The 14,781-nt window shown below is 39.3% G+C and overlaps 1 protein-coding gene across 1 annotated transcript in view; it reads right to left on the bottom strand.

Annotated features, from left to right (window-relative positions):
- Positions 1 to 14,781, bottom strand: part of GPBP1L1 (GC-rich promoter binding protein 1 like 1) — a 31,602-nt gene that overhangs the window by 9,396 nt on the left and 7,425 nt on the right. The window contains exons 2-7 of the mRNA XM_083867536.1: positions 6,678 to 7,561; positions 5,881 to 5,995; positions 5,461 to 5,590; positions 4,815 to 5,098; positions 1,995 to 2,067; positions 656 to 849 (exon numbers count right to left, since the gene is read on the bottom strand). Coding sequence (XP_083723662.1) covers positions 656 to 849; positions 1,995 to 2,067; positions 4,815 to 5,098; positions 5,461 to 5,590; positions 5,881 to 5,940 — 741 coding nt within the window. The 5' untranslated portion in view covers positions 5,941 to 5,995; positions 6,678 to 7,561. The remainder of the gene's footprint in view (positions 1 to 655; positions 850 to 1,994; positions 2,068 to 4,814; positions 5,099 to 5,460; positions 5,591 to 5,880; positions 5,996 to 6,677; positions 7,562 to 14,781) is intronic.

Genomic DNA, 14,781 nt, shown 5'->3' with positions numbered 1-14,781 from the left:
TCTTTAAAGAATAACCTAGCTAACTTTTTTTTTAGCTTTTTAAATACTTTTACTATCAATTCTTCAAAATTTCTAAGGCATCTATACATGTCAGTTCTTCAGAAAAATGGGCAAGATTAAGCCTAGAATTAAAGGAAAAAAAATTACTTGATCTTTTTTAGCACTACTGTATTTCCTTCAGTAAAAGAACTATAGCACAAACCCCATGGGTTTTCCAGATTGTTTTTAAGGCTCAACTAAATTACACCTGAATTGCAGGATGTTACAATCTAATCTGATCTTAGCCTCAATTGTTCTGGACACATCAAAGTATTGTAACCCAATAAAGATTTTTCAAGGTAGTCATGTGAGCAGTTCATGCACATAACAGCACACATTCCACCTCTCCAGCAGTGCTCATTTTGTCTTGCTAAGATAAGGATTTGTCAAATGCATGAGGTCACACCCATTCAAATAGAACACAGTGTAGTCAGAGGTTAGTTCTCCCTATGGACAAACCCAAAAGGCATTTTAACAGAGAACAACTTTAGTAGTAAATAAACCTCTACTGTAAAAGCCACTGCTCAGAAACTACTGGATTCCAACTTGTGCTACTTGTTGGGGGGGTAGATTCTTTTGACCTACAGTTCACTAATTTGGTAGGAACCCCCTGTACCTTGGAAGGAGGAGCTGCAGGTTTAGGAACCAGATTTTTGTAGACACTTGGGACAATGGTGGTGGCTTTGTTGCCATTTGCCAGGTGAGAAACAGGTGATGTAAATGCAGCTGAGAAGGCGGCGGAAGGATCCTCTTTTGAAACCTTTTTGATGACCAGCATCTTGGTAGGTTGCTTGGCACTAGGGGGGTTTTCTGTAAAAACAAAACAAAATATTCTGAAATACAGATCTGCAGTTTCAGAACAGCTTCAGTACACTGCTCCAGTTCCTCCCTCTCCATCTTGGACACTGCATATCTGATTCTGAGACCATCAGCTGCTCTTTCGTTTCAGCTTTGAGAGAAGACGCTGGATGTGGATATCTAAATACAATCTTTTCTAATTTAAACACAACAGCTCCATTGATGCTGAAAGGAAAAACCTACAGTGATATCAGTTAACAGCCTTGCATCATTCTACAGAAATCGGAACAGGTATGACCATTTTTTTTGAGCAACCACGGATCAGCTTTGTTAGTTCACGTTAGTGAACTCAGGAAAAATATTTATGTAACTTATACCTCAAAAGACACACTGTTTTTACAAACAAGCACAGTTAATATTTCTTAGGCCAAATAAGCACATTTCCAAGAGCATAACAATTTAAAAAATACTAATAGTATAAACAGATAAAAACCCCATAAATGTTGTCAAATGTCTTTGAGCAGAACATCAGCTACCTGACAAGCACATAAAAAATACAACCCAACAGTATTGCAAGAAGTGTTTTTGAGTTTCTTTTGCATTTGTACTATTTACATATCTAACCCAACTAATCCACTAGATATTAACAAATCTGTGTTTAACTTCTAGAATTGGTATCTTGTCCCACATTTTTAAAGGCACAGATTCACAGAGCAGTCCAGGATCAAAAGAAAGGTTGTCTTGAGTTTAAAAAAATCAACTAAATTCAAACCACAGAACTATGACAGCTTTGCTATATTTCCACTATGAAGATCCCAAGTCAGGAACTAATGTCTAGTCCACTCCAATCTGCTCTGCCCTTCCAGTGATGTCTGTGTGAAATTGTAACTGCAGCACGACAGGAAGCGAACACAGAACAGTGACATTACTGCCACTGGCTGTTTTTTTTTATGACAAGACAAGCACAGTTCCAAACAGACAAAAAGGCCAAGAGATTAGGGAAGATTGTGGGAGGAAAACAACAAAGGACAGAAAGCAGCAAACTGTCTGCTTCACTTAAATCTTTAAAATATTTTTGAGTGAAAACCCCAGCATTTAAACATCGGTTACAACTTTCTGCTCCATCACCAGCATTGTGTACAGTGAGCTTTACCTACCCCATACTCCAGAAGGTGTCCCTAAAGGTTTGTTCTGGTTGTTTTGTCTTCCAGCTTCTGGATTCAAAGATGGCTGTAAAAAGACAATGTAAATGAATATATTGTTACATCACACATAACAAAACAAAACAAAATAATAATAAAAAAAATAAATCAGTATTAACATTTTGTTTCCAGGAACCCAGAGTATGGGTAGATTTCTCTGAACAGCACCTGAAGTGGAAGAGACTGCTTTGCCACAAGACATCTAAAAACTGAGTTTGCCTTCTCCCTGGTTTCTGCTGTATTCCCAATGGAACTACCAGAGGGTTTAGTATAACTCTTCTAGTCTTCTACTATAATTAAGTAGATTCTACCAACTGGTACATGTATAAAAAAATTAGGTATTTGATCAGCAGCTCAAAAAATAAAATAGAATCCACGTCATCAGTATATGAAGAATACATCCTCATTTCATAAATATTTTAATAAAGTAATTATGCATGAGCTAATTAAAAAAACCCAATACTAGATTAATAATGTAAAGGAATATACTGACAAAAAAGCACTACATTTGAATTTGTATCAAACCTCAGAATCCACTTTTTAGGACAAGAGTGCATGCAGACTCGGTGCTCTCTGCAGACTTACACAGGATTCAGTTTCAGAATTCAACTGGGTAGAACAACTAGACATGTCCAAGCTCAAAGCAGAGTGAAGGAAATCTAAGCATTCAATGAGAAGTGTTCCTGATTAGCTATTCCTCTTCCTCTGTCCCAAATAACCTCAGTTCAAAATACAGCCATCTTTTTCCTCTTTTTAATGAATTCCTCCTAAGTCAGTTACTGTGGTGACAGCATAACACTCTAATAGTGAGCATCTGAAATAGTAGATATTTCTGTGCCGTAAGAGTAAGGAAAAAAATATCACACCACAGCATAAGTTCCCACCTCAGTCTCCAGAAACTCCTCTGTTTAAGTGCTTCAATTTATAGCTTCAGGTCAGTTTTACAGCAGGGGTGCTCACACTCAGACTAACAGCCTGCTTGCAGACCTTTCAGGAACTAAGTGTTGTCAGCCATGAAGGCCGAACAGCTACACACTAAACCACAGCACACATCAGTTTTACCACTGTGACAAAGATAGCACAGGAGCTACTAAACAGAGCTTGCTGCTAACCAGCATGTGTGTGGTATTATCATCTTAAAAATGAGGGAAGTAATTAGAGAAGAAACAGCCATCTAGTTGGGGAAGGGACTCATCAAGGCACTGAAGAATAGAATGAAGTATATGGAAGAAAGATTTAGACCAAGATAGAGAAGAGATTGCACAGTTGCAATCATTGCAATATTTCTACAGATTTCGATAGACTTCTGACAGTCAAAAAAACAGGCTTATAGAGAGCCTGAATTACAGTATTCCTGAGAAATCAGGTAGCAGAAATCCACACAAGCTTTATCCTCACTCTCCAGCTGTTAACCACCCTGTGATGCAGACTCCTGCTCCAAGCAGAAGCAGCTGAACACGAGCATGCAATCACTTCCCAGGCCCTCCACTGAAAAAAATCCCAGCAGCTTAAATCAAACTGCCTCCTGTGGCAATTTAAGTGTAGGCTCTGGATTTTGGCCTGAAGCAGCTGTGGGTATTCATGTATTGCACTCTGACTCGTAAATTCCTGAGCAGAAGCCATCAAACTGCCACAAGAATTTTGGCTCTGAACAGCCTTCCAGAGACAAATGCTGAATAAAACAGCAAAAACCTCATGATGAGTGTGCACAGTATCACCAGAACCTCTCATTACAGGAGGCAGCAAAGGTTTTAGCAGTGAAGATGAAGACAGAGGAATTCCACTAGGGGAAGGGACAGAGTTACCAGAATGTTACAGAGGATATTCTCCTTATTACACTGGTCAAGAAGAGCCTAGAGACAGTAAGAAAAAGATATAGAAAGAAAAACATATGGTCTGATAATATAACATTCTTCAGGGGTCAGGAGAAATAGAATTAAATTGAAAAGAGAAAGCAGAAAAGGTGCACTTCTCTCAAAGCATTAGCATTAAGGAAGGAACATGGTAAGGATGAAAGCCGTAAGTCCAACTACTGTTTGATAAAGTTTGAAAAACTAAAGATATTCCAGTAAAAATCGAGCCAGGATGTAAGAGACTGTCATACTGATAATACCACATGAATCAAAATGCTGAATAAGAAGAAAGTTGGTGAACTGGAGATGTTGATGGAAGAAATGGCTCAAGAAACCCTGATCCACAGATTAACAAAGAGAGAGAGGAAAACATCTCTGATAATACTGTTCCAGAAGATTCAAGGCAGACAGTGGCAAAGGTCTGAGCATGTCATGAACAAGCCTGGAAAGGTTATCACAAACACTGACATGTATTAGAGTGAAGGAGACAGGAAGACTGAAGCAGGCAGACTGAAGATAAGCTGAACAGATGTATTTCTAGGAGCAAAAAAAAAAAAAAAAAAAAAAAAAAAAAAAAGGCTTTGTAAGCAAAGCCACAAAGTCAATACAACTACTCTTCCTCTGTTACCTTACAGGTTTTGCTGAAGACCTGGCTCAAATGTTACAATGCCTTCAGTTCACAATAATCATTTGGCAAAACATATGAGCCAAACCCCATAATCCAACAAGTCTTCAAGTCCTGAGGGTTCTGGGACCAATCAGCATTCTATCAGTGCTGGAATAATTTTGTTAAATTTGTTGTGTCTCAAACATTGAATGGAATGCAACTCTAGATCCTCACCACCTATCAATGCTAATACAAACAAGATCTGAAAAGCCATTTCTCACACCTTCTGCTTCTAGTGACAAGCTACACACTTACAAAGTCTTCCTCCTCAAACTGCAAATGCTCTTTATCTTCCTTCTTCTCCTCCCTGGATTCAACAGGCAGCTTTTCTTGAAAGGCGGAACTTTTCCGAGAATGGAAGTTGCCATTCCAGTGGCGATGAACTCCAGTTCCTCCTCCTCCACGCTGGCTCGCACCATCATGGCCCCGGGAGGGACCATGCCAGCCAGGCTGACTGCCAGAAAGCCCAACGTGAGCTCCTTTAGAAACACCAGAATCTACAGAATCGTGGCGGAGAAGGGACGGCTGATGCCAGCAGTCTAAACAAAAGGAAATAAGGATGCAAATAAAAAAATCAACAATATATGCCGAATACTGGAAATATCAGGTTGTTTTTCTCATTGTTCAGCCAGTGTTCACTAAGTAACTGCTGAGCTGAACTTACTAAGTACTGTGTGATTATATCAGAAAACACATCAAGCTACACAATGCACATACAGCTACTATGAAAACCTCTTAAGGCCTGAGAACATTGCCCAGGAGGAGAGAGTAGACAACTTCCTCATAGGATGTTTTGAAAAGGCAGAGTTTGGGAAAATGTTTCTGTTCTGCTGAATTCTTCATTCTGTAGAATATCTCAAAATGTTTGCTCTCAGGCTGTATTCTGATCCTTCTTACTCACCTCCCGCAGTTCGGAGGGGCCCATTATTGAAAAATCCATCGGAAGAGTTGTGTCTCCTGCGGCTCACGCCAAAGCGGCCCTCTCCCCGTGGAAGATGCTCTCCATGTTTCTCAAAGGTGGCTGCAGGGGACTGCAGAAAGTAAAAAGTCACATAATGAGGCACTCACTTGGACTCTCCAGGAGCCTGTCAGCACAGCAGTGCCATTTGGCTAACTGAAAAAACCACCAACCCCACATTCTTGTCTGAGTTTTCAATACAGCATCCATAACTGCATTGATTAGCCAGCAACATCAATGAGCCTGGATCTGATCAGAACGGCTCACAAATCCTCCTGTCTCACACAGAATCACAGAGAATCCAACATGCTGATTTTACCCGTGGTCAGAGCTGTGAAAGGAGCTGATCTGTGTTACTGTTACCTTGGTTGACTGTGGTGTTGAGAAGTTAAGCCAGGCAGGAACAAAGTCATGCTGCGCCATTTAGGTCCAGTGTCTCCCTTCAATAAAATGAGGCATCAAACCTCATGGCCAGGCTCTGTAAATGAAGAGAACATTCCCTGTCATCCAAACTAAAATAACAATACAATTTATCTCTCAAAGTTTGGCCTATACAAATAGGAGGGGAAAAGTACTGAAGTTTTTTGTATTATACTTGAGCATTTTTCTTCTCCTGCTGACTTTGTTCCTCTGATTGAAACAGGTAAGAACTTCAACATTCCCAGTTAATTCCTGTTTACAATTAACACACCCATGAGGTTTATGACAGAATGGGCATGGAGGGGGAAGAAAAGAGGACCAATGGCATAGAAAAGCCATACAAGGCAATATAATAATCAAGACATGACAAAATTTGGGGTACAATCCTTCACTGCTCATTGTCTCACAGTCTGCAAAGGGGTGATCACTGCATGTTTTATTCTAAAGGCTGTAAATCAAATCTGACCAACTAGTGATGTAAAGAGACATTCAAAGCAGATCAGAGACCTGAATGACAACCATATGGCAGCTCCTGCACCCCTACATTCTTTCTGACATAAGATAGGATTTTTTACTGCTCGAAATGATGAACATTTCACCATTGCTCTGTATAACTGAATTCCACCTTTTCTTATGGAAGGTTCTCCAATTCACCCTTTTGCTTTATTTTTCAACTTTAATTTATCTAGAAACAAGTCAACACAATATAAACAAAGTAGTAAATACATGTGATGGCTTACCCTGAGTTTGGCCTCTGCAGTCCAATGTCCTCAGTTTGTGTGCTTCAGTGACCTCTGGGTTCCTTCCTTCTCCAGAGCTCTGGAAGGCCAGCCTTGAGGCAACAGTGCGTCTCGAAGCAGAGCACGAGAGGCCGCACTTCGTGCCAACTGTGCCCTTCACCCCCTCAGCTGCTCATTTTACCCTCTCTTTGCACTCTCACTACAAAAAAAAGATACCTAAGAAGGTAATTTGTATTTAAAAAAAGCCACGCCTACGTTCACCTCATTAAATTTCCTCTGGTCGTGGTAGTACAGAAATCAGCCTTTACATTACAAAAAGGTTTGTCAAGTCTGCGTGACAACATTCAGAGCAACATCATGGTTAATACTGAACAGATACACTCAGGGCTGCTGGACAGTTCATGATCTGCAGCAGATCAACCTAAACACTCTGGAAAAAAAGATATTACATAAAAATGTTTGCCCTAAATGCTGAGATCTAAACAAGAAGCATCTGCCCAAGTGCTCTTAAAATATAAATTTCATTTTTATCACATACATCTGCTAAAAAAAGGTAAAATATTTAAAAAATGAATGTTAGGATATACTCTAGTCTTCACGTAACTTGGCTAATGCTCCACAGAGCTAAGCACTACTTGATATAAAGCTCAGAAGCAGGCACAAATGTTCTCCCTGTTTTTCACCATTTACATGCTGAAACATAGGTCACATGAACAAAAAAAGCCAGGTCCAAAAATAATCTCTTCTACTCTATTTTTTGTAGACTGGGTGCTGCTTTTAAAGGGACACAATTAATCCACAAGAGCTTCTCGTTCTACAGTGAAGAGTTCACTTCTGGGTCATAGTCCTCTTCCATCAAAGAGGTGAGACAGGAACTGTCGTCACTGTAAAAAACCAAACACAACTCTATCAATACAAGTGGCATAAACACGACAAGTATGTCTAAAGAGAAGAACAGAAAGGGAAATTGAGCAACTAGAGTGCAACTGCCAAAAGCTATTTGATCTCTGAGCAAAACAAAACCTGAAATAATCTAATTAAAAAGGAGTCCCTGAAAAGGGCATTTTTACTTTTAAATGATCACTTCCCAGATTTATTCCACAAAAGAGCAACAAAAACAATCAGAATAAAGGGAAGACGGGAGAAACTGCATGCAGCTGATAAAAGTGATTCCACACTTCCCAGCAATTTGAAAACCTGCTGCTAAAATAATGAGACTCTGGACTGCAGGTAGGTCTGGCCATTCCAAATGCCTCATCTCTACATGCCCTCGTGATTCCTCAGCTGTTCCAGTACAGCCAGACTCTCCTCTCAAGAGGATGACAACAGTAATACAAACGGTATTCCATTAACTTCTCCATGGAAAACACCACCATCACCCCCAAAACCTGAGCTATTCTGCTATGACCTCTTTTTCCCTGAATCATCTTACCTAAGCAGAAGCAAATAGATAGTTTAGTAATCCTGAAACAACTGAGAAGTTTTATTATTTTTTTGATACCATCAGCTGTTTCACAGGATGTCTTTAGGTGTGCCTTATTATGCTTTTATATTTGACTTATGAGAGTTTGTTTTCTTTGTTTGGATACGGTTCCATTCTTTGATCAGTTTTGGTTTCCATTGTGTATGCTATGCCATTCTTTACTTAAGCAAGGTGGATTTTAAAAAAAGTCTTAAAGGTGATTTTGATCAAGGCTCAAAATAAACACACACTGGGGAATAGTAAAATAATCACCTCCTCATATCTTCTGGGTCACCCCTTTAATAACCCCCTTCATTTTTATATATTTTTTTCTTTCTGGAACTAGATGTTACTGTTGTATAGAGGAGTTTGGAAAGACGGAAACACTTCTGCACCTCAGCTCTGAGTCACAATCACATTTCTGCAAAGTAAGAACAAGCAGCCTCACAAGGCATATGAACTACAGCCAAGATGAGGAAAAACCAGAGTGGTCATGGCCACACAGGATTGACCTGGGAACTTTCTGAGCTCTCTACCCTGCACTACAATCTATTGAGCGTCACACACTGCAAACAACTGCAGTTCTCACGTATAAAAATGTGTTTTTATATTAAAGGGTAATTTTCTGGTGCATATAATGGACATAATGGAACATCTGCTGCAGACAGGACAGACTTCCCATCCTGCTGAACTCTGTACAGGTACAGAATTCCTTCAGATGTGACCTTCTAAGTCTACTACCAAACGTCTGAGCAGTAAGTAGAAGATAAAACAGGGACAAAGTCAATGCAGTTGACTATATTTAAACAAGATTCATTGCCTTCTGAATAAATATGCTTTTCAGAACAAACTGTATAGCAATTAAGCTATGTCAAACTATTGATAGAAGTTAAAAAATTCAAGAAGTTGATTTAATGAACCTTGAGAATAGTTCACAGCAATGTGAAAAATGGACCTAAAGAAAGCCCACAGAGAGCTGTTCCCTGGATTTAAGGTATCTAAATAAATGAACACCACAGAACTGCAGTTTCGAAGTAAGAACGAGGTCTGAGTACAAAATAAAAATAAAACCACCACAGAAGTACAGTACCCAGGTTCCATTTACCAAAAAGGTTCCAGGTGCCTTTGGAAAAGGCAAGGAAAAAGCCTCTCAACAGTTTGTGTTGCTGCGAGTTTTCCCTTTTTATTTCAGCACAATCAAAGCAAAGGTGAAACATTTTGTAAAACTCCAACCACCAATTTATAGATGATCTTACAGAGATTTGGGTCTCCTAAGCTGCTACTGTGATATCACTGTTAGCATGAGTGCCCAGGGCAGTTCCTTAAGCAGTGCCTAACATGCATGTAGACAGTCTAGGACAACACCTACACCTGACTCCAAAACTCAGTAGGGACATAAACAACTCTTCACTCATCGCCTTCCTGGGCACGTCCCAGCTCAAAAAGAACAACAGATGCCACATTCAAATGCAATACATTTTGCTGAAGCAAAAACCTTGTTAGATGAATGCTGTGAATTATAGTAGCACTGAAACTCTTCGGTCTCCAGGATTAGCCCACGTGCCCCCTCCTCACACACACTCTGAATCCTGTCCAGCACATCTGTAACCTGTCTGAGACCTCTTCCATAACCTCCCACTTGACTGACAACAAAATCACAAAATCCTAACAGGCAAGACCCAAAGGCTCTCCATTACTCTCTCTGACAGCAACCTATAATAAATTCTTGAGAAAAAAACTGCAAGACCAAGAACAAATAAATAGCATCAGGACTCCCAGGATACTTTCTCACACTTTTAAGCCAGAATCTGTATTACAATTTAATACCAGTCAGAGTTCTATGCAAATCTCTTCAGTTGCTTTGTTTTCAGACACATTTATATATCTTTGCCTCCAAAATGAGAGTGGGCACAGTTTACTTGTGCTTCATGCAGAAATCAACTTGTAGCTATTAAAAAATATCAGCCTCAATTCAACTGGGTATTTTCTCATGCTACCAAAGTGCCCAACCACATTCTATTCAAATTTTCATGATACTCAGGATTTTACAGAAGGTACATGGACTCATCAAGTCATGCCTCTTCCAAACTAACAGTATCCATGGAAGCCTTCTGAATAGCTCTAATCATCATTATTGGCCTTTACTCTATTCTTTAGGTACAACGCCACCAAAACATCATCAAATGTTCAAGATGTGGGAGCATGGCCCATTTTTACAGTGGCAAAACTGTGCATTCCTAATATCTAACATAGTTATTTTTCCCCTATTACTACACGGAACTGAAATGACCTTTGACAACTACTCAGTTCTTCTGATACTGCATTTACTGCAGTTCAGTCAAACTGATCTCTGTTTCACTATGGAAAACACAAGGACAAAGATCATCAGTGGCCACTCCCAATTCCAGAAAAAGGCAAACAAAAGTGCTTGTCAATGCAAATCTAATTAATTCTCACTTTCCCTTTAAATGAATTAAAATGTGAATTATTTCTGGTAATATGAATCAGAAAAAGAGAAAATAATAGTAATATCATTAAATGAAATGTTCTCTAAAGACATACCTCCTTTCAGAACAATGAAATCTGCATTAATGAACTTTGGTGTAGGAAAAAAAAGGTGGTCTGTCAACTATCCCAAAATATTATTTCACCCATCAAAATGAAAAAGTCTTTGGAAAGTAATCCAAGTAGGAAAAAAAATTAAACTCTGTTGAAGCACCTGGGTTCCACTTATTTTAAAATGTTAATTAGAACTGTTAATGATTTATATTATCATTTTTTACATGTAACATTCATAGTGTCTTAACTGTTATTTCATAGTAACCTATTTTCTTAAGTTTTTGTTGTACCAAAAGTACTTTTTTTCCCCTTGGTAAGTGCTTAAGTTTCACAACTAAATATACTTCACTGTGTAATTTTTCATGCAAGTAGAAGTGGTATTTATCACTGAGTCAAACAGAATTGTCAGGTGCTCTTTTATATACAAGATTTTATAGTGTATTTGTCTAAATAAATATTAAGGCATGAAAACAGAAGGAACATACAAGCACATTCAATTTAAAGAGACACAGCCCAGAGTAAGAAACATCTGCAGAGACAAACCCTCATTCTCCAATACCACTTCCAAAAAGTTCTTGCTGTACCACAGTTGAATGGAGCTGCCTGGTTGTTTCCAGCCTTCTGCTTACTCTCATTTCCACTCCTAACACACACTTGATCAGAGTTAATCTCTAAACCAGTGTTTCTAAAGCTTTGACTCCTGAGCTGAGCTTTTCAGATATCCTGACAGTGGGAAAGAAGGAGATGCTCAGTGTGTAAAGACCTACACTGACCAGAACATGAGCCTAGAGAGGTGAGTTAAATATAATCAGAGCCACTGAGATATAAAATTTTTCACTGGAAATGGATCAAGATATTTCAGAAGTCCTAAGAAACAGAAGAGATGAGCCTTAGCAGCAATGCATTTTCCCTATGCCTTCCTCTTCCACCTCCTGCCTTGGCCTATAAGGCTGTAAAACCGCAATGGGAAGCAGTTTCCCCTGAGCTCCTCAGTGCCTGCTGTGCCATGACGTGCGTTTCCAGCACCTCTCTGGGAATACCTGGAACTAGGGCTTCCAACCTTAGTCCACATTACGTACTGCAGTGCACATTTCTGAAATGGACACATTTTACTGGGTGCTTTTTCTGCTTCACTGTACCCTGCAAATGTCCCCAGGTCCCTTCAGCACTGCTGTCTACCAAGAATCCTATTAACTGCAGCTTCTAATTCAGTTTCTCCTTTCCTGCAACAGCAAATCACAAAGACGTGGAGCCTCTAGCAGAAAATCGGCATAAAAGTAAACTTTTACCCTTCATTACACATTTATCAATCCAGTTAATAGCAGCTGTAAAAGGTCATAAGGACAACACTTGTCTATCCCTGCCACAATTTCAGTTTACTGCGTTTCTATCTATTACTCTAAATAAAACATATTTACTTTAAAGAAGTAAAGATTTGTTTTTCTAACTAGCCAAGTCAATGGGGACTTCAGTAATATTCCTAAAGATCAGCTGTCTGCTGGGTTGCAAAAGCATTCAGAAGCACTAGTGAACAATTTAATGGATGCAGAACGCAGAACAGAATTTACTTCCCTCATCAGTTTTCTTTCTGTGGAGCTCTTCTAAAGTTATTTAATCAAGCAGATATGCCCAAACATTCACACCAGACCACTTTCCACTTAGCTACTTTTCAGAGTAGTGTCACTGAACAGGTGTATGTTACTTTATGATAAGGAATTAATACAATACGTATTCACTAAAATAACTCTTTCTAATGACCTCCACTTCACCTGATACATTCACAGAAATAGGGAGCCACAGCCTGTGGTCTCACTCAGGAAGAGTTAAAAGCATCCTATTGATTTCCTTAAGGATATCAAGAAGCCTCACATGAAATTTCACTATCCTGAAAAAAACCCAAACATAAGAACATGGCTTGGTCTTACTATCACAAGCATTTTATTAAGATAATCATACTTGGGATCACAGACTTAAAGACCATCTAGTTACAGCCCTTCTGCCACAGGCAGAGACACCTTCCACTTGACCACTTCCAGTGATGGGCCATCCACAATTTCTCTGGGCAATCTGTGCCAGTGAATTCCCTTTATAACATGATCATAAATCCTGCTTCAGCTCTGCATGCATTATTAGGCCTCACTGTAAAAGACAAAAGTGCAGCGTAACTCATTCAGTTGTCATAACAACTGGTGAGCCACATCTTCACAAGTTGAGATCATTCATTTCCAATTCACCTACATAAAGTATCTACAAAACAAACTTACTTTTGTTTTGCTTTCATTTCCATTAATACAATTGTCTAGACACACCTTCACTCTGTCTGCACAAGTGAAAAACAGCTCCCTTTGGAGAGGACAAACACAGATGTTCCAGAATGGCACAACTGGTAGAGCTCACACACCTGAGCTATCAGGAACCAGAACTATATCCCAGATATGCCAACACTATTCATTTTTTTCCCATTATATCCCACAGCCAGCTGTCCAAAATGGCTGCACAAATGTAAAAGACAACCCTATTAATTAAAAATACTGCAAAAAAACATTGTTTAAATGGTATCTGGCTGCTGGAAAAAAAATCTAGTATCTAAAAATGCAGAGCATCACTCATAACAGGTTTTCTAGAATTACAGAAAAATAAGCCCATTTTAGAACATTAAATGATGGATTAAAATGTTAATCATGTACTAAACTAAAATCTTACCAGATACAGATATTAAATGTTTTAGTGAAAAGCAGCTATTACTGAGAGATTAACACCTTGTTTTTCAAGCATAAAGCAAATGAATCTATCTTGCAGAGTCATCAAAACTGTTTTGTATTCTAGACAGAACACTGCTATATAAATCTGTGTTCCAAGATGAAAACATGCCAGAAACTTGGCCATACAAAAGTTCTTCCAGAGTAACAGGCTAGGGGTGGGGGAAAACCATACCAATGGTTACATACCTGACCATTTATGCAAACCAGATGACAAATCAACTGAAAATAGGTTAAGAAAGGTCCATACAGACACATCTATGTCCTGATCCCCTCTTCTCTACTGACAGTCCTTCCACTGGTATCTCACACAGCTCTGCTTCACAAACAACCTGTCCCTTCACATACTTACTTTCCACTTCTCCAAGGTCATGCTGACCCAGTCTTACCTCCCTCAAAACTTCTGGACAAACACATCCCCCACAAAACCACATACTGGGCAAAGCCTTAGCGCTCTGGTCTCATGAATACAGACTGAGATCTAGAATGCAGGGGGTAAGAAGATGATATTTTTTCCTTTGTGAAAGCAATTAAAGATACAAGAGCACACAAGAGTAACGACCAAGTAACAGAGAAAAGTGACTTCTAGGACTGTAGGAAAGATTCTTCATCGAACAAGAAAACACCACTGACAAAAATATCACCTTTAGAAATGCTATTGATTGAATGACACCTGCTCTTCAAGCTCCTGTTGATCCAAGTTTCTGCAAGCAAGGTTACCACACAAAAGCCAGCAAACTTGTCTTTGGAAGCAAGTTGTACTTAACTCAAAAGCTCAAAGCCCATTTTGGAAAAGGCAGCATCTGGGGAACCTGTACAGAAGCCTGTGTAAGACGATAAGTCTCTGGACCTCAGCCAGCAAGTGTGATACATCAAAAATGAACCCTTCCAAGGGGTTTTCACAAGTTCACTCCTCAAAGCAGCAAGAATACCAAGATAAAGCAATTTAAAACATGTAAAATCTAAAAGGCTCAACTTCTCATAAGCACAAAATAGGAGAGCACAGACTTTGTAGATATTATGCCTACCACCAATTATTCCCGGGTGTTTCATACTGTGCAGCCACTGGCAATGCTGTCACCCCTTATGCCTCTCCTGTGCCTGGTAAGAGTCCACTTCCCTCCAATGCCCCTTTAACTGCCTTTAGAACTGTTTATGTTAGAGGAACTGTGGTATTTACCTGAAATATTAAAACCTGTTTACTGCCCTACCCTGCTGCAGGGAGCAGGGTTTCAGGGATTGTACACCTCTGTTAAACAAGTGCATCTATTGACACTACTGATACAAACCAAAGAAACACACTTTAAATAGTATTAGGCTTTAA

The sequence above is a fragment of the Zosterops lateralis genome, assembly GCF_965231275.1.
Source record: "Zosterops lateralis genome assembly, chromosome: 9".
NCBI classification, from domain to species: domain Eukaryota; kingdom Metazoa; phylum Chordata; class Aves; order Passeriformes; family Zosteropidae; genus Zosterops; species Zosterops lateralis.
The sequence above is the reverse complement of the archived record's forward strand: the minus strand, read 5'-3'. Positions and strand labels throughout refer to the sequence as shown.